We start from the raw sequence: 23244 nt of genomic DNA, 5'->3' as shown, positions 1-23244 counted from the left end.
CTGGAATCGAAGGTTCTCCAGTAAGTCCCTGTGGACCGGGAGCATGCCATTGATGCACAAGTCCGCCAGTTGTTGCTCCGTGATGCTTGGGTCATGACAATCCAGGGCTTGGACTCTGAACCTTTTCACATAATCATTGAGATTTTCACCGACCCTCTGAAACATTCTTCCAAGGTCGGAGAGGGTGATTTGTTCTGACACGAAGAAGTATTTCCTGTAGAATGCGTCAACCATTTCTCCCCAATTGTTGATAGTCCCTGGCGCGATGTTGTTACACCAGGTGTATGCTCTGCCTTTCAGAGATTTTGAGAATTCCTTGAGACGAACGACATGATTATGTTCATGTTCTCCCAGGGCTTCGAGAAAATGAGAGACATGTTCCCGAGCATTGCCAGTTCCATCATATAAGGTGAAGGTTGGAGAAACGTAACCTTTGGGGAGTGGAATCCTCTGCGTAGCGGCAGGATAAGGAGGTTGATGACGATGGACATGGGATGTTTTGTCTTTTTCACGGTTCTCCAAGAGGTGCTCCAGATCCTCGCGAGTGATGAAATTCGATGATCCCTTCGCTGATGAGTTGTCTGCAGTAGTTTTGTGGACTTCGTCGTCTTCTACTGAAGGTTCGGTGGTGGTCTCTTGGATCAGCAGACATTTTCCGGACACGATGTGGTTCAGTGCAGCAAACATTTCTTTCCTTTGAGCTTTCGAAAGATACAACAACTCGCAGACATGTTAGATCAGAGATTGGACCGCTTCCTTGACAGCAGTGGAGATCGTGTTTGAAACCAGTTGCTCAACATGTGGAGACTTGGTCGATTTTCCACCCACTACCTCGTGAATTCCTTCAACTGACTGCACGACTTGCTCACATTCCATCGTGTGTTTGAACACACGTGCCATAGACCGCCAGACCAAAATCCTAAGTGATATCCCCCCAAGTGACACGATTGACGTCTCGTGGTTTGTTAGTCAATTGATGACTTCGTGGTTTGATGGGACGATGAGTTCAGGTAGTTGCTGAGTGTCGAACATGATGTTCTGAAACTCATGAATTGAACATGTCATGAGACAGAGGTATAATTCTTACGATGAAGTGAGCAAGTATTGCTCATTCGATGGATCGTTGAATATTGATTGCTGAACCAATATTCCTTGGTTTGAGCGAATATTTATCATCTGAGCAAGTGTTGCTTATGTGATGAATTATTGAATATTTGATCGTCTGAGCATGTGTTGCTCATCTGATGGATTATTGGCAGCGCACCAAAAATATTAATTAGAATACTGGTCGTTGAACCGAGCATAATTAATAAAATTAATGACCACGAGGCCATCGTAAAATTATTAAGGTTGGAATCTGGAATGATGATCCTTGGATTCAGAAACCCTAATTTGATCAATTGATGATCAATTCATGGTTCGTCAGAAGTTTAACCATAGGACGAAGGAGGGAGCGACTATATGGGACCGTGGATCAACCATGTAGTGTCCATATGCTCACGTGAGCAAATACGAAGAACTCCTGAAGAGTTGACGATTTGTTGGTGGAAGAATGATTAAATGCTGGCTTAATCATTTATTCAAAAATGCTCGTCTGAGCCTTAGGTGAGAAAACCTAATTAATTATGACGAGGCGAGGGACCGACCATGGAGTCATGAAACCGGCCCTGGGTTGTCACGTGACCTCCTGACGATCACTTCATGAAAATCCAAAGTGTTTGGAAGAGTTTTGGACCTAATACGAGCAATTGTGCAAATTAGGTCAAAACTGTGAAACTTAATGGGACCGGCTTCCGTGAGCCAAAGATCCAATATTGGTCGGTCAAGATAGCATGCTCGTGTCCCCAAGGCGTCCACGTCTCAGTCCTGAGAATTTTGATATTTTCTGGCGTGCAATTGAGCATCCATTCGAGAAAATATGCCAAAATTAGGGTTTCGACGAAACTGAGGAAAACACCATGAGATGATGAAAAATAATTATAAAATAAGAAATGAGGAGGCGTGGGACCGTCGTGGTCAAGGCATGGTCGGCCGGTCATGACCACGGTCCCGTGGTGCCTTTTCCTTAATTTTATAATATTTTCATGATTTTTTGAAACATTTATGAATTTTGAGAAATTTGATGAATTTACGGAGTTTCCATGAATTGAAGGAGTTTTCATGAGTTCATGGAAGCAAAATATTAAAATAATAAAAACACGGGCGTGTGGGACCATGGAGGCATGGCCGGACAGCTATGGACCGGTCCCACGAGTTTTTCATAATTTTTTTAACATTTTTAGGTATTTTTGATGATTTGAGAGAATTTTTCCTAATTTGAGAGAAATACCATAAAATCAAGGAATTTGATGAATTCAAGAAAAATAGGATAAATAATAATAAAATAATAAAGCAAAGGGCGTGTGGGACCGGCTAGTGGCCCGGTCCCACAAGTTTTCAGAATTTTATTTTATTTTATTCTTATATGATGATTTGTGAAAAAAATACCATGAAATCAAGGAGTTTTTTTTCATGAAATTAGAGAAGTAATAATAATAATAATAAAATAATAAGGAACCGTGGGCTGTGGGGCCGGCTGGGACCAAGGCATGGCCGATTGGCCAATGGTCACGCCCCACACTCCTTTCCTTAATTTTATATTATTTGTTATGGATTTATGGAAGTACCATGAAACCGAGGAGCTTCCTCGAGACGAAGGAGATTTGATTAGATGAGAGAATTTTCATCAAATCATGGAAAATAATAAAAATGTACTAAAAATATAAAACTGGAGAGGAACTGACCACGACACGGTTTGTAGGTCGTGTGTCCGTGTTCCCAGCACCTTGGTCAATATTTTTAATTATTTATTATTTTTTTCCCTATTTTGCATAGGTTCATCGTTTTGTTGTTTTTTGAAATACTCATTCGTGCGGTGACTGTTAGTGTATCGTCGTTGAATACACTTTCACCATTTGAATCGGGGCTTACTTAGAGGTATCTCAGACGCCCAGTTGTTGATTATTTATTACTAATTGTGGAATTCAGTGGAGAATAATTCACAAAACTGAGTAATAACATGTTTATTATTAATTCATAGGATCAGCTGAGGATTCGACTACGAATTCAGAATAATAAAGTGAACATTACCATTCCATGGGATCGTAGATTCGACAATAGAATCAGAGTAATTAAGATTTATCTATTACCATTTATGAGACCAGTTGTGGATTCGATCATGAAATCGGAGTAATGAGATAATATAGTTATTGCTATTCTATGAGATCAAGCCGTGGATTCGATCATAGAATCAGAACAATTGTTTATTGCCATTCCGTGGGGCCAGTCGCAGATTCGACCATGGAATATGAGCAATTTTTATTGTCATTCCATGGGACCAGTCGTGGATTCGACCATGGAATAGGAGCAATTGTTATTGCCATTCCATGGGACCAGTCGTGGATTCGACCATGGAATATGAGCAATTGTAATTAGGAATAATTAACTTTGTGGCTCTATACTAGCAGAACAAGCTGTCTAGGAGCATTAATTATCCCGATATGAGCTTGTCGGTAAGTCATATCCTTTATATAGTCAGGGTAAACTCGTTGTTTGTTCCTGAAGACGTTATCGCTCTATACTAGCAAAGCAAGCTGTCAAGGAGCCGTCCATCTCGTGATACTATATAGAAATAATCACTGAAAGTATTCAGTATTCATGAGATATGTCGTTGTCCAGTCATGAGACTACATATCTACATGTACTCTGAGAGAAAGTACTCTTCGTTGAGAATTCGATGAGAGACCTGTGTCTCGATACTCACGTCTGATTGATGGATCAGAGCTTCGTATAATTATGAGTTTACGATTTTAGCCCTTGTCGAAAATCCACCATCTACACCTGTACTACTCCATTCTCATTATTGGTGCGGCATGACGACTGAGTGATCGCTCTCAGCAGAGCAACACGAATCTCCAAGCATTAAATAAGGAGGCATGTACGAAATACCCGTACAGGCTATAACTCTCGGAGTGTTATACTAGCCCGATCGAGCATCTGGACTGTCCGTATCAGTCTCAGAAACGATCACGACCATCCAACTTCACCAGCATGATTGGATGGATTAGATCGGATCCATAACCCCCAGGCAGATATTGGAGTATTCACCACCGACCCAATGCGGGCCCCGCATGTCGGCCTCCCCAAAAGGGTAGCATGGCTTGCCAAATCGTCCATCCAAAGCAGCGCGGACGTGAAACCCTAATTTAGGGTCCGCGGCACATTACATGTGTCGCAAAGCAGTCTCAACCATCCATCTTCGCAGGCATAGATGAAGGGTGTAGATGTAGATTCAAAGGGCCCAGAACATATCAACACAATCACCGTGGGCCCGCCTACATATATGACCGATCGGTGAGGACCAACTATAGTTGGTCGTTCCAGTTCGTGCTCCCAAACAAGGCATGACGCACGGCCGGTGAAACCCTAATTAGGGTTTGAACATCACGAGCGTCCATTTTTTCCTGCACGAATGAAGGGTCCAGGAATAGACTAGGCAGGTCCGGTGCGCATCAACATGATCACCGTGGGCCCATATATCTCCACACCCGATCGGCCAAGGCATATCATGCCTGGATGCCTCGATTCGCACGCCCAAACTAGGCGTGGTTACACCTCCCAATTGCAAACTAATCTCGACCACTCAACTTTGCCGAAAATATTGAGTGGCTTAGATCACGTTTCTATGGGACAATGAAACACAGGCGTGTACACTAGCCCGTCGTTTTCACACCAGACTAATCGTCCAAGACCGACAAGCTTGGTCGCCTCGAAACGCGCGCCCAAAGTTGGCATGACGCGCGGCCTTTGCGGCACAAAATCTCTGTCGCAAATCAATCCTAGTCGCTCCTCTTTGCCGGACAAATTGAGCGATCTAGATTAGACTTTCACGAGACAATGAGGTATGGGCATGTACACCGGCATGTCGTCTACACGCATGCCCAGTCGGCCTTGCCAAAATCGTGTCCCAAACTTGGATTCGACCAAGTTGAAGAGTGATGCTTGTGCACCTCTTCATAAACCCTAATTCCACTAACGGTCGCAGATGAGTGTCTCAAAGATCATCTCGTCCGTTCAACTTCACCTGCTTGGATATACAGCCCTGGTCAGGAGTTAGTTGGTTAATGAGGTGTCGTGGTGATTACCATCCACCACTCTACCACACCATGTGGTCAGCCAAGAGAGGACTTGCTTGCGCAGCCTCCAAACCATCACATGAAGTAGGCTGGACATGATGTTATTTTAAGACGCTCAGCAACGATGCTTCATACATGCTGAATATATTCGATGCATTGCATGCATAGAATTCACGTGATATTTTACAAGTATCAATTTCCCAAATAACTTAGTTATTTAACCTAGCATTACATGCTACCTTTTGTGGGTCCCACGATCCGCACATTCGAGACATCCATCATGTCACAAACTGGGGGATACATACTGGGGTATTGGTCTGACGGTTTACAGCGTGCAGCGCACAACGCGCCATCATAAGAACGTGTCAGGAAGTCATGGACGGTTAGTGATGATGGGAGAAGTGGGCAAGACTGATCGTGTAACACTAACACACGCAACTCCACTACTCCATCACTTCATTTTCTCCACTTCCCATGAGAGACGTGGGTTAGGCTCAATGACTTGTATAAATAGGTTCTCCTCCCTATTTTCAAACAGGACAAGACAACAGAAACCAAGTGTTGATACAATCGTATTCCAACACCAGAACTGATAGCTTTCATTCTGTAAGCCAGTTCAACTTTCTGATACAAGTCATACACAACCAATACCTTCACAATCTCAACACCTTCTTCGCTTCCCTCCCTAAGATCAACCCCATCTCCTTCACTTTGTGACCGAAGCAAGTCTGGAACGGCCATTTCTTGGTTTAGGCCAGAGTTGTACAGATTGATTTCTCGAATCACAAGCACTCCCGTGCAGTGCATTTGTTTAGGATTTAACTTCATTTCTCATCCACACACCCCAAATCACCAAAACCGGCGAAAATAGTTTTCACCTATAAACACACACACTTTTAATTTGTGCTATAAAGGGTCGGAAGTACATTAGAAGAATTCCACGAGACTTATTTTTGAACACAAATACGTATTTTGGATTTGAGCTGAGCAGGCCTTTGGGATTTTTCAGAGTCCATCTGCTACCTGTCACTGTTGAGGTACCTTGATCTGTCTTTCAATTTTATTGAATATATTTACCTGTGAAAATAACTAAACTTCATAACCTTCAGACGCTGAGAGTAAAAACGAGGTTCAAGATTTGATATTTTCAATTTACATGGAAAAACTACATAACCTGCCACTTTGGATATGGGATTCATGTATGAGCCTTTAATAATGCCCCAAGGGATTGGTAAATCAACCCACCTTCATAGACTTCGTGTATTTGCTGCGGATGAAGTATGTGGTAGAATTGAAGAGTTGAGGGGATTAGTCAACCTTCATGGATCACTTGTTGTCTTAAACATGTATAAACATGGGAAGTACAATCATAAGATTAAGGTCGCTGGTTGTCTGGTTGACAAGAAACACCTTTGTAAGCTAGAGCTTATATGAAATTCTTCAACGATTTTTGAGGTCACAGAAACAATAATTGCTGGTTTTGAACCTCACACACATCTTAGAGATCTTGTGATTTGTTGCTGTCACGGGGTAAAATTTCCAACATGGGTTGGTAATATTTCTTTTTTCTCTCGAGAGTATTCATTTGATTACATGTCAAAAATGCGAGCTCCTTCATTCTATTGGACAACTCTCATCTCTCAAGTATTTCCATATACGTGCAATGCCAGAGTTACAACATATTGATAGTGGATTTTGTGGCAGCAAAGTTAAGACAGAGAGATTTCCATCACTGAAGACCCTCGAGCTTTAATCTGTGCCAGTATTAGAGACATGGACTGGTCTAGTGAATAATGATATGCCTATTCTAGAAAAATTGCTCATATGTTACTGGGAAATTCTGATGTCACTCCCAACCCTCGGATTTCCCGACTCTCTTAAGGATAAGCATATATGTGGCTTACCAAAGCTCCAAATGTTGTCATACAAAAGGTTACCCCAATCGGTTAGTTTTCTATGTCTTGGGAATTCTCCTTTACTGTTAGAATCATGCAAGAATAAGAAGAGTTGGTCGAAGATTATGATAACTCATTAGACAGGTAAGCTCACTAAATCTTCTATTTGCTTTTAATTTTTTTCCGTAAGGCCTAATGTTCTCAGTATTTTGGTTTTGCAAAGTGATGTTGTTACTGATCATTCATATCCAAAAAGAGATGCAAATCAGTTTTTTGTAAAACTGTAAGGACCAAACAATCTTTTCGTCCCAGGTTTGTCTAAGGAATACTGAAAATGATGATTTATGTTCTAACACTACAAACATCAATTTTCTGGTCCAAAATATAGGAGGCATTCCATATATTGTTCTTTATCATTATGGTTTCTCTTATATCACATGTATCAGCCATTTCGTTGGATTCCATTGTATGATGTGTTTGTAATTTTTTCTGAAAATTCATCAACTTTATTGATATTTTATTGATCCTCTATCCTCGTCTCTATATTATTGTTGTCTCAGTTGTTTGATCTGGATATTTCCACCAACATTTTTATTCATGAGCTATCACCTTGTAAACAAGAGCGAACAATGCATTTGCTCTTGTTTACAAGGTGATAAGGACATAAATATGTATATTATTTGTCATGCAGTTTGTCATATTAATGCTCATATGAACATATATATATTATCTGACATAACGATATTGTCATTTGTTTTATTAGATCTTAACAATGCATTTGCTTTTGATCCATGAGGAAACTAAAAAGGAAACTGATCTGCTCTAGAACCATTATTGAACTAAAGTTTTAATTTCTAATATGAAATCCGAATAAATTACGTGATCGAGTTACTTTTTCAAAGGTTGATGACTGTATTTTGAGTTGCGGTTGTTGTGCATAAACTTTTTCTACAAAATGTTTCTCGGTATTGGAGTGAACATATCGACATAATATTTTATAAAATAATAAGACTTTTTGGATCAATTGATATTGCCACAGTGTATCTACTATATGCCATAATGCTAACTTAATCATAAAAATATGTCTTATGTGTTAAACATACAATAAATAAATGTGATATTTTCTTGAAAAACATGGAAAACTGTGATATAAGTTTTTAAACTCATTGTTTGAAAAATATTGTTGATTCTTATGAAAGACATGTCTATAATTTGGCAAAAAAAAAACACGAGTGTGTGCCCCTTTATTTTAAACCTATTGTGTCCTTTCATTTTAAACCCATTGTTTTACGACATGACCCTTTAAATTCTTAGAAAATGTAAAATTAATACAGTGCTACCACGTCATATATAAGGATTCTTCTTTATATAAATATAAATAAAAAAAAGTAAAAAAGTAAAAAAATAAAATGAAGTGCATGGGTTTTAAAGAGTAAACAGGAAACATATTTCTTAATCTAGATAGATTTTAGAAAAAAAGAAATGTGTTTGCTTCGACTTTCAATAGATAACCAGAATACCAACAAACTAATTAAAAGTTTTGACTTATTTGTTCAAAACTTATATCGTTAATCCGATTTATCATAAAAAACGAGAAAAAATAAAATAAATTGATGCCCCTGAAAATTTGCTGCCCAAAGTTGAACTTTGATCATTTTGTGTCAAGACCAGCCCTGTTAATCACTTGGGAAACACCGTCCAGAACAATAAATAACTTTTTATCTCGAATGTAATCTTGAAAACGACTACAATTTGCATCTGAAGACAAAAACATATGAAACCATTGTTTTTCATCTGACTACATGAAGGACTTGATTGTCAAATTTAAATCGAAATTTTCCTTCACAGATACTCAAATCTTATCTTTCTGTTATTTCTTAATCCTGGCATTGTTATATATGAGTCTAGAAACTTTGGATTTCCAAACCCCCACAGAGTCCAACTGAAACAACCAAAACTTTATTGCATGTCATTAATTTCTTTATCCTTCTAATCAACTCATAAGTTCCAATTTCTCTCACTAATAACACTGACTCGTCATGTATCAAGGCATTAGTTTCAACTTCACTTACTAGTTCCAATTCTTTGATAACTTGCGCAAATAAAAGGCATCCATAAAGATTGATAAGATGAGAAATCACAGATATCTGATTTTCAATTTTCTCGACATGATTGGATGTTGTAAAAAACCCATCTATCAAAAGGTAAGCCTTATGATTTTCAATTTTCTAATGGTTTAACCATTCCATAAATCCTATATCAGTAACACCATTTTCTACTGCTCTTCACAATTGAAAAGGACATTTTATTAAACTTAATTTCTCTGCTAATATTTTCTCATCTTTTGAATTAGTAAAACAAGATAACTTCCCACATGGAAAAAAATTTAACAATTTATCTAACAACAAGGTAATCAGATTAGCCCCCCAACTAGAAAAAATCACATCGTATTTCAATGCGTCGACTATGTTTGTAGGCATGATTGGGATTTGATTTTTTACCGAGAGATGGTTGAAGAGAGTGGAATAAATTAAGAATACATACCTATGGTGATTAAGGAATGAAATAAAGGAAATAAAAACATGTTCTTCGAAACGTTATAATTTCTTACACCTTGACAAGTTTCTTCTTCGAGATATATCTTTTCTTGGTTTCCTTTATATCTTTCCATATCGCTTACTTATTCTTTTATGGCTCACGTTTTGGATATCTAAAACGCATGCCGAAACCCAATATTGTGCAACTGTGCCCGATGTCCTAGGTATTGCTTTTGTGGCGGCCAAAGCGCAACGGACTTTTACCAAAAATGATGAAAAGTTTTGTTTCATAAAGATCCTTCATTCGTCGTTATTAATTTTTCGTCCATAAATTTACAGTTCATCTTATAAGATAATATATCAAAAATTATGGCCAACTTAAGCTTTACGCTTTCTTCTTTAAAAGCAAAATGGAATCTTTTTTTATTTTTTTATTTTTTTCATTTTTGCATTTTCTTAGATTCTTAGGATTTTTCATGAGGATTGGTGTAAGACTATAAAACAATATATCTCAACAGTTTCAACTTATATCATGCTCAACAGTGCTTTGGGTAACCCGGATTATCCATCTAGAGGCATAAGACAAGGTAACCAGCTTTGTCACCTTATCTTTTTATTTTTTGTATCGATTGTTTTATGGAAGCTTTGATTTATGCAGAATAAAATTACCCATTCATGACATTGATGCTTATAGAACTAGCCTTACTAGTACTCACTTTTTCTTTGAAAATAAATTTCTGATAGGCTTTTTCCTCTGAGGTAAGATATCTACCTGTAATCAGGTGTTCTTGTTGATTATTACTTGTGTTAGGTATCGAGTCTGAGGTGTATATGTGTTACATGTGTATCTGTCACTATTTTACATATATATAATCAAGTTCTTCCTCTTGCTGAGGTTTTTCTTTTTCGTTTAGTGAGTTGTCTATTGAGCTTCACTTTACAGTCAAAATTTCTAGTTCTTATTCTCAAAAGAAATTATATACGCATATTCCTTACTGAAAATATTTTTTTCCAGATGGTTGATATTGTATGGGTAGTTCAATCTTCACTCGATTGGTTTTTCAGCTTGTATGCCCCCTTTCTCATCTTTTCATATATGATGTAAGGTCCTTCTCGTGATGCAACGAGTTTTCCCAGCTAATACTCAAAGCCGCTAGGTAAAACTTCTCTTTGTACCAGATCACCCAATTGAAAGTCTCTTGGCTTGACATTATTGTAGTTTTTTTCTCATGCATCTCTCATATTATTCGAGTTGTATCAATGTTTTTTTTCCTTTTAGATCAACTTCCTCTATAACTTTTAGGATAGTTTCGTCATTTTTGCCTGAGTTGGCTGACAATGTTGGAAATTTCAATTCTGTGGGTAAATAAGCTTTCATTCCGAAGGCTGGAAAAGATGGGGATTCGAGGGTGGATGATCTTTTGGTTGACCTGTTGTCCCATAGCACCTCATGTAGAATGTTTGCCCACATTCCCTTAGCAGCATTTAGATTGTTCTTTATAATGAATGACAGAGTCTTATTCGAGATTCTGCCTGTCCATTTACTTGTGGGTAGTATGGCGTGCTAAACCGGTTTATATTCAGTAATTAGCAAGTGTCCATATCCACATTTTTGTGTTATTTTATCTTTAAGTTTTAAGGAGGAAAAATGATCTTTTCTGAAGATTTTGATATAATTCAAAGTTTTTGAGTTTAAGAATTATATTTTTATATATTAACTTCTCTGCGGAGCTACATTCCAAATCTGCAGATGATGTGTTCCAAGATAAACTTTCTGACATCTTTTTTCGTGATTGTTCCCAAGGCTTTGGCATCAACCCACTTAGAGAAATAATATGTGGCTACCAGTAGGTATTTTTTTTTCCTCCAGGCGCTTGTGCATTTGAATTTTAATTTTAATTTTTATTAGTTCAAATTCAGTTTTCAAAGCTTGAATTCTCACATTATGCTTTAAATTTTCTATTTATGCTTTTGAATAAGCTATGAATATGAGTTTTTTTTTACCATATTGAATGGATCCATGATGTCCAACGCCCATTTCATAAATGTCCCTGGTCTTAAAATATTGTGTAGGGTTTCTACTGGTGTATGTATCTTGTTATCATATCTGCATATTTCAGAATCTAAAAGTGTTAATTATCACTGTTTCAAATTTATTACCTTTTCAAATCATATTTTCATTTCTGACTTCTAGGTTCGTATTTGTGTTTCTGACTTCTAGAATCATGCTTGTATTTCTGATTTTTAGAGTCGTGTTTTACTTATGTGATTTGAATCTAGTATTCACTTGTTTCAAATGGAAAATGCATTCAAAACCTATTTAGATTATAGTATTAGGGATACCTTTGGCACTTGTCATATTTCTTTTGATGAGATCTGCATTCATGCGTGGCCAAAAGTATCCTTGAGATCTGGCTTTGTCAGCAAGTGACCTTTTACCTACATGATTTCTGTAGTCATCAGAGTCTATCTATATCAGGATTTGCATCCCTTGTTATTCTGTTACACACTTCAAGAGTGGCCTTAGATAGAACTTTATTTACATGTCATCATCTATGAGCTAATATCTTGTTGCCTTTGTTCTGGATTTTCTTGCTTCTAGTAAGTCAGATGGTAGTACTTCAAATTTCATGTAATTATATATATATATTTCATCCAGGACCCTTCTTCTTCAGTCTGTGTCAAGTTAGATTCTTTTCTGACATACTCTATGTATTACTGAACCCATGAAGTGAAAAAGAGAGGGTACCAAGTGCACCATGAACTTTTTTGCTTGGAAACTTGTATGGACAAAATTTTTACGATAAGTAAGCATAGATCAATAGTAAAGATCTTTGTACCTGATTTGCAAACAAGTTTACTTGAACGATCTCAAAAATCAATATCCAAGAACCAAGCTAGTATGTACCTGAAATGTGCACGAACCGAATTCAAACAAGAACAAGTCTTGTAATATATATTTCAAGACACGAATTCGCAAGAGCAAAGTCTTTAGGTTATGTATAGTTTGAGCTTAAAAATTGTCTAGGTTGTTTAACGTCCTACTTGTAATATTTATATTATTAAGATAAACAATATAATGAGGTAAAAGAGTAACACAAGACACCAGAAATTTTGTTAACAAGGAAAACTACAATGTCCAGAAAAACCCCGGGATCTAGTCCAGTTTTGAACACCGCCATATATTAAGCCGCTACAAACACTAGCTTATTATCAAACTTCGCACTGAAATTTAGTTAAGACGGAACCGACCTTTCGAGAAATTTGGCTTAAGTCGTGCTCCTTACATCTCTTGGATATCTCGAGACTTTACGGACTTGATTCCCATAGATGACGTCCTTTACAACCCTAAGAGTTTTTCAGCTTAAGTGAAGACTTTTAATTAATCTTCCTCTAACAGATAGCTTATTGGTTTCCTTCAAAAAGTTGTTTATTTGTAAGGGACCTTAAAGATAACGAAGATATCAACCATACCTCAACAATTACGATAGCTTACTCTCTCTTCAAAAGGTTATAGAGATTCCTAACTGATTCTACCTCACAAGATCAATCTAACCTTTACGATACTTGTGGAATTATGAAGTCTGTGACGAAGAGAACTTTGTAATTTTTGTCATACTTATTCCCTGATCGATAATTCTTGATGTATAGCAGAAGAGATAGACCTCTAGAATGGACAAGAATTATGATGATCAAGATAAGATTCCGGATATTAAGAACTATCAAGTAAAAGATAGTTTGACCGGGCTTTACGAATCCCTTAGTGAAGATTTTAAAAGTCGTAACCTAAAACAGTTTCACGAAGAAACCTTGGTATTTAGAGGACGATTCTAGCCGCAACTAGGACATAAAGGTGTCGGAATTGATATTTTAGTTTTCAGAGAGTCCTCTATTGATAATGGCAAATATAGCTAGGTAGTTGTTAGAGCATTGCTCGGTTGAACCCACAAGTTTTGTTATTTCAATCTTGTTGTCAATGTTAGATGATCAAAACTATATCTTTATTTCTAGTTTACTAAGTCAAGTCTCGGATTAGGTTAGATTTTGTAGTTGAGTATCATACATCACCCTTGAAGACTGAAGATCGAGGAAGACATTTGGAGAACTTCTATATCAGGTAAGTGAAAATTGAACCATTCTATTTTAATCAGTATATCACCATTCTATCTATTGAAACTATGTCGTATGACTTTTAGTATATTTACAAAGAAGAAGTTTCGAGTCAAGCTTGTCTTGTGAAAAATCTCGGAATATGATTTTAAGCAAAGATGTTCAGAGGCCCTTAACAATATTAGTCATTTGAATTAATTTGTGGTTTCCCATACAATGATTTTATCACTTGGGATGTTTCAAACATCATAAGAGAGAAATATTTAACTTACTGATTTCTACTCATGGTAGGATAACCAGTTCGCAAACCATAGATATCTGAGTTTCAGAAATACAGCAAGGTTGGCGAACCATTTCACAAACCGAAACTTCAGTTGGGAACAGTTCATGAACCCGGTTGGCAAACAGTGGCGAACTGAATTTTCAAAGTTGGAATAATAGGCTAACAGTTGGCGAACCCGGTTCACGAACCGTTGTCAACTGAGTTCGGTAGTCTTGTAGGATTGGCAAACCAGGTTCACGAACCATAGCACCCTGACTTGTGAAAAAGCCATACGGTTGGAAAATCGTTGTACCAACTTTCCCATTTTATATTTTAGTAAATGCTTAAAGACTTACTTTCATAATACGTTTAGCATTACTAGAACTCTCTTAAACACTTCTCAGACTTTATTGATCACTTAAACACTTATGTGTGTGCATCATGATTAAAATCTTAAGTGTTTGAATGAATATAAAATTGTTTTTAGTTCTTTGGTTAACTTGCCAATGTGAATGGTCATTTTGCACGGTTCAGTAACCGAACCTAAGTGTATATTCTCTTATTGTATTTTTCAAGAATAGAGTTTGCTTGATTATCAAGTTATCTTAGCTTGAATTCTAATCAACCCCTGGTCTTGGAAAAACTATAAATAAAGATCGTCTTTCAACTGGGAAAATCAATCCCTGACACTTTGTGTCCGAGTTGATTCTAGAGTCGTCCTTTATTAACTTAGGTTTCCTCTGAGATACATAATTAGGTGTACGACTAAAAGATTTCGCTTTGGGATTCGTGATGCCAGGTCCGACTATTTTTACCTTGATAGTTCGTGAATCCTGATCTTGCTTTTCTGTTATCGAGGTTCTCTTAATCTCTTTCAGGCAAGATAGATAAAAATCGCAAAGTTTTCTTTGTCTTATACTTTGTGATTCCTCAAGATAGATATCTGAAAACCGATCTTAGTTGATCTTTTGAAGATTGTTCTTGAGAGGAGGTTAAGAATCTAGGATGCTCTTCGGGAGTCGTAAGATCCGGATTTGTGAGGCTTGCTAGCTTTTTCAATTGCAAACAGATTCCCACACCTTGATCTTTAATTTAAACGAAAATCAAATAGGCTTATCTGTTATAAGAAGATTGGTATCAAAAGTCTTCACTTCGGCTGAAGCAACTCTTAGGATATAAAGGATGTCATCTAAGGTAATCAAGTGCATACATCCTTGCGAGGTTCAAGAGATGTAAGGAGTGCAACTGTAACTGAATCGCTTGGAGGGTGGATTCGGTCTCAACTATATTCCAGTCTGAAGTCTGATAGTAGGCTAGTGTATGTAGCAGCTTAAAACAGTGTGGTGTTCAAATATGGACAAGGTCCCGAGGTTTTTCTGCTATTGTGGTTTCCTCGTTAACAAAATTTTTGGTGTCTTGTGTTTTTCCTTTTTCGCATTATATTCTTTATCTTTATAATTGAATTTGCACAGGTTTGTACACATTCAATTTAAGTAGATATGTCCATTTAATTGTAATCGATTACGAGACTTGTTTTTTATAGAATTCGTATCTTGAAAGATAGATAACAAGTTTAACCTCTTGGAAGAACCAATTGGATTATTCATATACGATTAGATTGATCTTGAATATTAATTTCTGAGATCGTCCAAGTACTTTGCTTAACAATCAGGTTCACGGGACCTTGTGTCTATACATATACTGATTGAGTAGATGTTGAGATTTAAACTCTATATACATATTGTTAAGGATCATTCAGTGGGTGTACTTGCTATTGTATTAAGTTTTGTCTATACAGGTTGTCGAACGAAAAAGTTGGGTGTATTTGGTATCCCCTGTGTTTTCAGTAGATTTTAATCAAAGCTAAGTTCGTGAACTAGTTTCCATATTTACGAATTACTTTGATATCAAAAAAGCTTAACTTCTCTATATAGATTGATCATGCAAGCATGTGAGAAGTCTACCTTGAATTACAAAGAAGAACGTTCAAACGGATATTTTTTAAAATAAACTTTGTGCTTAGCCAAAAAACAATGATTAAGTTGTTCTTGAACCATCAAGTTTTTCAGTAACTCTCAAAAGCTAAAACAGTTCGTGAACTGTGCAAAACAGTTTTTGAACAATTTGTCATCTGGGAGTTCAGGAACCTTTCGTATTCATAAGTTCGCTAACTGTTAAATCAGTTCGTGTACACCAAAAGCGTCCAGGAACCTCTTAAAATCAACTAGTTCGCCTACTAGCTAAGTCAGGTCGTGTACTTCAAAAGTATCCAGGAACATTTCAAAACCAATTAATTCGCATGACCAAATCAATTCTTGTACACGAGTTAATAAGACAATAGCTCATCAAGTCTTACAAGTTATAAGTTCCAACTTACTATACTCTGGAAATCAGTTCGTGAACATAAATTAACAAAAAAGATTTATGGCTCAGCTTCTACTTCTATTTCATCTTGCTTAATTAACGGAAGAATCAACAAAATATATACTGGAAGCTAAAAATGGGCTTAGTCATTAGCCATGTATCATCCAACCTATCCATCACCTGCCGCCACCATCCCAGCTAAACGGTTGCCGAATAACACCGTGACCACCACGACTGTGCTAGACTGCCAGTCTTCTACTAAATCAGCCCCGCATAGCAACATGCATTTTTCAAGCATTGATTTAGACAATATAATCCACGATCAAGAAAACAAGTAATCGTTGATATGTATCCATAAATATTAGCTAGGAAAACAAATGATATCCGAACTTGGAAGCCTGAAATTTAGGCCTCTCGGAGGACGAGTGATTAAAGTTCAAATAAATTGCATATTTGGCAACCCGAAATACGAAATACGTTGTAGAATCTAAAATAACCAGAGTTTCAAAATGTTAATGAGATTGCTTCAGTTATTCGTTTGTAAATGAAAAAGATTAATCAATCAAGCATAAAAAAATCCTGAAAATTACGCCTACAAAAAAACCTAATGTCTATGCGATGCTAGAATATTATTATTCCCTTCAGCATCTTTCTCGGTGTTTCCCATGGCAGACACAGAACTATCAATGATGTCTTAAGACCAAGATTAAGGAATTCAAATGAAAATAACCCTTGATGTCTTGTTTTGTATATTAGATTCCATTTGATTCCACAAGGATGATTGCAGTTTTGAGACATACTGTAACTAGACAATCTTATACGGTAATGCGAGGAGTGGTTCACAGCACTTATATGGTGATGGCATGATGCTACTATGAATGTCACAAATTCACATATTTTACACACTTATCTTTGTGGTGCTAGAACATGTCTCTGCACCAGCCTTTGGTTCATCTAGATAATCAGCATTAAAGGAAACAAAAAGTTGTTACACACTAAGCTTTCTTCCCCTTTTTTTCTTTCCATTCTTTGATATCAGCATCAGTCTTCGCTTGCACACTTTTATGGAAACCGGGATATGGCTCATATTTGCAGATAATCTGAAGAACCTGAAATACGATCACTCATCAAAAAGTTCTCATTGCAGTAGGTTATTTTTTCCAAACATAAGATGGTTTAAATTAATCAATTACCTCGAGCAAAACAAAGAATGGTGCCATTAAAAATGCTTGAGTAAGGTTGTCAAATAACGCAGGTGCTCGCTTCTAAGGAAAAGAGCAAAAGGGAAGAGTAAATTTGCAATAACTCCGAAGTCAGAAGCCACACAAAACATGGCACAAGTTTTATCTAATCAGGTTTGGTTACCTCAAAGACTCCATGGCCTATAAATTGTCCAGTCCAGCAGAACAACTGAGCACCCAGAACTACCTGAAGTCATTCAGTATCGATATTTAGTAAGACACATTTCGTTCTTGTTTACTAAGTTGCAAATAATATACTACTTACTAGTCAACAATTAGAAACCTGTGGCAAAAGAGAGAGAAACGCGCAACTAGATAGGCAACGAAATGTGAATGTAGTTTTATCTATATACTATTCTATTCTCGCACAGACGCCTTCCTGAGATATAACCCCACACTCGGACCGAAACACACTGTTAAAGCGGAGGGAAAAGTCACCAAAATTACATAGCCTGGTCTTCTGCTTATCAGATTTGTGCAGAGGCAGCAATCACATGTATCTGCTACCTTAAATTCACTAAAGCGTTCAGAATGTACGCAAGTCTTAAACTCGCTGCCAAGAGTGTTTTATTAACTAAGATTTATATTTCTAATAGACTCATTTCTGCAGGTTTCAGTTAAGAAATTTTCGGTTAGACTCTAGAAGTAACATACTATATGCAGAGATAAAGTCATAACTCAGTTTCAGCAATACAAGGGATTGAGGACATCTAGAAGATAAAAATTATAAAAATCATAAAAACTGACGAAGACTCCCATTGAAATAAGAGTATTAAGAGGGATCTTAAAAATGAAAATCACAACAGTGGCCTACCATTGCAAGAATTTACATACTTTAGTTGGAATCTAGTTATGATGTCTCTAATTCTCTATCAATAACCTAATACCATATATTGCCAATATACAGAAACAAAAAGGTCCGATCCTAAAAACAATAAATACAATCACAAAAACTCAGCTAGAAACATAGTTGCTGTCAACATAAAGAAAAACAACAAGCGTAAAACTAATGAGGAAGGATACAATAGGATGCTGCTCAATGGAGAGACTAAAGTGTACACAATCTCAAGATTGTTCTGAAAAGTAAAAGAAGAAATCACTAATTGAAACAACTAGACGAAATGGAAGACAAAAAAGAGCTAGAAGGGACTCAATTAACCACAGTAAAGATGACAAACAATATATTTGAGAAATGCAGTAAAAAGTTCTAAAAAACAAAGTAAATAATCAAAATGCATAACAAACCCATTATGCCAACAAGACCACCTACTTACAGTCAAACAGAAACAATATCCGGAAAAAAAATCAGATCAATAGTAAAAATAAAGTTACCTAGCAGTAATACAAAAACTTTCAGAAAGGATATAGAGCAAGAAACATTCAAAGCAAATTTAACGAAAAAGTTATCCATCACATAATGAATGCACATAGTGAAAAAATCACTAAAAGCACCCATAGGTTGACAAATGTATGACTAAAACTGCTTAGCTAACCACATTAACTTCATGACCAGTAAGGAAGACTGACAGATACCTACTTACTTTCAAAGATAGAAAGACAAAGCCAACAAGAAAGTACCAGAATGTCATTATAAAATATATATAAGTTTACATAGGAAAACTAGTGTATCCTATAACATAAAGTAGATACCATTGACATTGCTACTTTGACATGCATAGAATGATATTCTCCGCTGCACCTAAACGGTAAAGACTCCCTTGGCTGATGTCCATGAGCAATAGTACATAATTTGAGCTGAATATTCTCACCAAAAATCAATCCATCCTAAAGTTCAGAACCTTGGCATCCATTGACTACAATATTTGACATGTCTAGTAAACGTCAATATGTTCAACGCACAGATAAACTGGTTACAAGATGTTACTATTAAGGTGGAGTAGATCATTGTCGCCGAAAATCAGCCATTAAGTCTTCAGGTGCAAGGCAAAATGTCATTTCAGCACTTCAAAATAACAATGTCAATGGAACCTCCTCAAACCTAATTTGATCCTTTCTATTAACAAATATTTAATCCTAGACTGAATAATAATAACTCAAAAACAACTAATAAGTTCTTGTCAAATATGAAAAATCCTAGTTAATTATGCACTGAATTAGCATAAATCCAGACAAAATTAATGAACAAATTTGAAAATAAAAAAATTACCTTCCAAGCCAGAGAGAACCCAAGTGTCTGAGCAACAGAACTAGCTCCAACCCAACAGAAGAAACATAGAAGAGCAGCTAATGAACCAGCTTTAACATCCAACAATACATAATACAAAGCATAGATTAATGTAAAAAAGAACCCAAAATTCAAAACCAAGTTCCCAAATGCTGCTGAAGCTTCAATTTGAGGAAGAAGATGAAAGGGTATGGGTATAAAGTTGAGTAAGATCAAAGATGTGAAGAAAATAGGCCAAACTAATAAAGTATGGATGAAAATATTGACTGGGTTACTATGATAAGCTCCATAAAAAGCAAAATGTTTCTCAAGATCAAGTAATCCACTTCTTTTCGCCATTCAAAAAAAATTTAAGAAACCTGAGAAACGTATAGGGAATGTTGATTTCTGTGGTTTTAATTAATGAATGGTTTTGAGAAGAAGAAGATGATGGAAAGGAGACGGAATGGGTCGTTGAGGTTGTTTTCTACAGTCCTTTTGGCATGAAGAAGGAGACGGAAGCAAAGAGGACTGTGTCAGGTGTCCGCGTTGTTTTTAACGATGTATTGCATCATCATCAATGGACCAGAATTAGATGAGTTTGTTTCGAGGTGCCAGGTCATCATATGCGTGTGTATAAGGGTGGTTCCGATGGAACCATCAAATGGTTAGTTAAGGGCAGCCCAAATTTGATGGTTTGTCATGCCAGGTGGATGGACAAAGTCACTTTTATGTAGTGAGAAAATTGTTTCTTGACCTACACTGAACGGAAGGTTCCTGGCTGCTATGGCAACAACTATTTGGTTATTCCAACACGAGTGGCTATATGTCATTCTACTTATATAAAGATATGAAATCCACCGATTTTAAGCACACACAATTACTATTCATTCTCTATTTTCATTTGTTTCATTCATTATGAATCATAATTTGGAATAAGAGGAAGCGCAATTATTAACGGAAGTATTTTTGCAACAACAATGATTTATGCAGCAGCTGGATCAAATGGATACAAATTCAGATGATGAGAGAACGATCACCAATAGCATGATACAATTAGACACGGACAAAGTTCGCGAGATCCAAAACTAGGAGTTGTATTGAGAAGAAGATATACGTGGAGATTTCGAAAGGAAGGTCAGGAACAAATAATGCGTGATTATTTTATTAATAGAAATATATACGCTGATCAAGATTTTCAACGTCGCTACTGCATGCCACAACACTTGGTCATGCGGGTTATTGGAGAGTTTTGTCGGGTAAACCCTGAATTCAACTATCAATTTGATGCACGAAACCTACGAGGGCATAGTCCTGAACAAAAGGCCAATGTAACCCTAAGGATTCTAGGTTATGGTGTGCCCGCGGATGCCTATGATGAGTACATTAACAACAACACACGATAATCTCAAAATAAAATTGCAAAATTGTAGCCAACCATTTTGGTCCACGTTTTTTTACGACAACCAATGCAAGAGGATGTCGACCGACTACTAGCTGGAAATTAGAAAAGAGGCTTTCCTGGAATGCTAGGTAGCCTTAATTGCATGCATGGTTGTGGAATGGATATCTATATGCTTAACAAGGTCGATATAAGGGCCACTACACAAAATTAATCGTGGTTCTGGAAGCGGCAGCTTCTTATGATTGTTGGATATGGCAAGGCTTTTTTTTTTTGGCCTCCGGGGGTGCAACAACGACATCAATATCTTGAAAAAATCACCATTGTTTGAAGAAATGAAGTATGGCAATGCTCCATTCTCTAATTTCACCATCAATGACAATACATTGGGTATTTTTTGGCAGACGGAATTTATCCAGCGTGGTCAACTTTAGTTTAAGTTTACGAGGAGGTACCCCTTGTTAGAGCATTGCTCGTCTGAACCCACTAGAATTGGTATGTCAAGTTAGTTTTCAAATTTAGATGACAAAATGTATTCTTGATTTAGTCTCCTAAAAGTCAATTTCGGACAAGATTAGGTTGAAGAAGTAGAGTATTAAATCAAAGCTATCATTGATGAATGGAGATTGAAGACATCTTGGATAAATTCATCAAAAGTTAGTAACAAACACTTGATTCTCTTGTTTACTCTACCTCTCTATCTATCGGATCAAGTGCTCACTCTATGGTTCAATTCATATACTTAAATATACACTTATGCATACACTCAAGGATATTTGATCCCAAGACATTTGTGATAATGACCTTTTTCCTTGGAAAGGTCCTCATATTGTAATGGATGCGAATACGAATACAACGAGTCAAGAATCACTCAATTCCGAGTTATAACGAAGAAGTTATGAGTGATTTATTAAAGCAACACTTATTCTATGTTGCTAAGGCAGTTCACAAATAAGAAATGTATACGAAATTTCGGCAACAGTTCGTGAACTAAAACGGGAAATACGTGACTAAAGGGATTTTTTACTCAAATACTTGGTGTTTTTTCTTTCCTATACAAGGTAGCTTTGTTTCCAGGCAACCTAGCCTTGATCATTTACTATAAATAGAGGTCTCATGGAACCACATAAGCCATCCCTTGAAAAACTGTATGTGTTGCATAAGATTGTTTTCCATATCTTTGTTTTTCACAAACAAAAATGAGATTTCAAAAGACTCTACTTGGGGATCGTAAAATACAGGGAAGCTATCTTCTTTGATAGTTACTTAACCTGTTTCTTGGTGTTTTTCATAAACCATAGATTTGATAGTTCAAGATATCTCTAGATTATTTTTAGTTGATCTTATGAAGAAGAATCAATTAGTTTACGGAACGGTAAACCTTAATTATTGAGGAGCATCTTCGAAAGAGAATTAACGTTCTGCTAGAAGATTTTTAAGAGCATCTTCTAAACAAAATTGGTGTTCTGCTAGAAGATTTCCAAAAGCAATTCTTAAAGGGGATCGATGTTCTTCTAGTAGTTTCACAGGTGTACGAATACAACTGAAGAAGGTATTATATCTAGTCCAAAATCTGGTAGTAGGTAACTAGTGTAACAGCTTAAATCAGTGGCATTCAATCTGGATTAGGTCGCGGGGTTTTCTACAAGTATGTAATTTTCCTCGTTAAAAAAATTCCCTTGTGTCTATGTTATTTATTTTCCGCATTATATCGTTATATTTTTATAAGTGAAATACCACGGGTTTATACGTATTTAAACCTAGATAGTATTAACTCAACTGTAAAGAACCTACGACACTCGTTCTTGTTGAATTCGTATATTGAAATATATATTACAAGATTGTTGTTGTTGGAATTCGGTTCGTGAACAATTCGGGTATATACTAAGTTTACCTTGTTAAAATAATCTTAAATACATTTTCGTAACCGACGGTATAGATTTTACAAGGATTCTCCATATAGATTCCCGAACGATAAGTTGGTGGTGCACTAGTTACCCTCTCCTTTTCACCTTTACAAAGGGAATTTGTCAATGCTCAAAGGTTATTCAACAAAAAACAGATGGCGTGTAGGAAAGATGTCAAACGAGCATTT

The 23244-nt window shown here is 36.6% G+C and overlaps 1 protein-coding gene across 1 annotated transcript; it reads right to left on the bottom strand.

Moving 5' to 3' along the window:
* Positions 1-17082: 17082 nt before the first annotated feature.
* LOC113281716 (uncharacterized endoplasmic reticulum membrane protein YGL010W-like) lies at positions 17083-20303 on the bottom strand. The gene is made up of 4 exons (XM_026530522.1): positions 19751-20303; positions 17708-17770; positions 17536-17607; positions 17083-17451 (listed from the first exon to the last, which is right to left on the bottom strand). Exons 1-4 carry the CDS (start codon positions 20105-20107, stop codon positions 17338-17340), a joined length of 606 nt encoding a protein of 201 aa, XP_026386307.1. The 5' UTR covers positions 20108-20303; the 3' UTR covers positions 17083-17337.
* Between the last annotated feature and the right edge of the window lie 2941 nt (positions 20304-23244).

The sequence above is a fragment of the Papaver somniferum genome, chromosome 5, assembly GCF_003573695.1.
Source record: "Papaver somniferum cultivar HN1 chromosome 5, ASM357369v1, whole genome shotgun sequence".
Lineage (NCBI taxonomy): Eukaryota > Viridiplantae > Streptophyta > Magnoliopsida > Ranunculales > Papaveraceae > Papaver > Papaver somniferum.
Note: the sequence above shows the minus strand (reverse complement) of the source record. Positions and strands in the feature narration are given on the sequence as shown.

Excerpts from the sequence above, each read along its gene's own strand:
- LOC113281716 (XM_026530522.1), bottom strand. The coding sequence starts at position 20,107 with ATGGCGAAAAGAAGTGGATTACTTGATCTTGAGAAACATTTTGCTTTT. Across the intron at positions 17,771-19,750 it reads GGTTCTCTCTGGCTTGGAAG|GTAGTTCTGGGTGCTCAGTT; the intron begins GTAATTTTTTTA and ends GAATGACTTCAG. Across the intron at positions 17,452-17,535 it reads CATTCTTTGTTTTGCTCGAG|GTTCTTCAGATTATCTGCAA; the intron begins GTAATTGATTAA and ends ATCGTATTTCAG.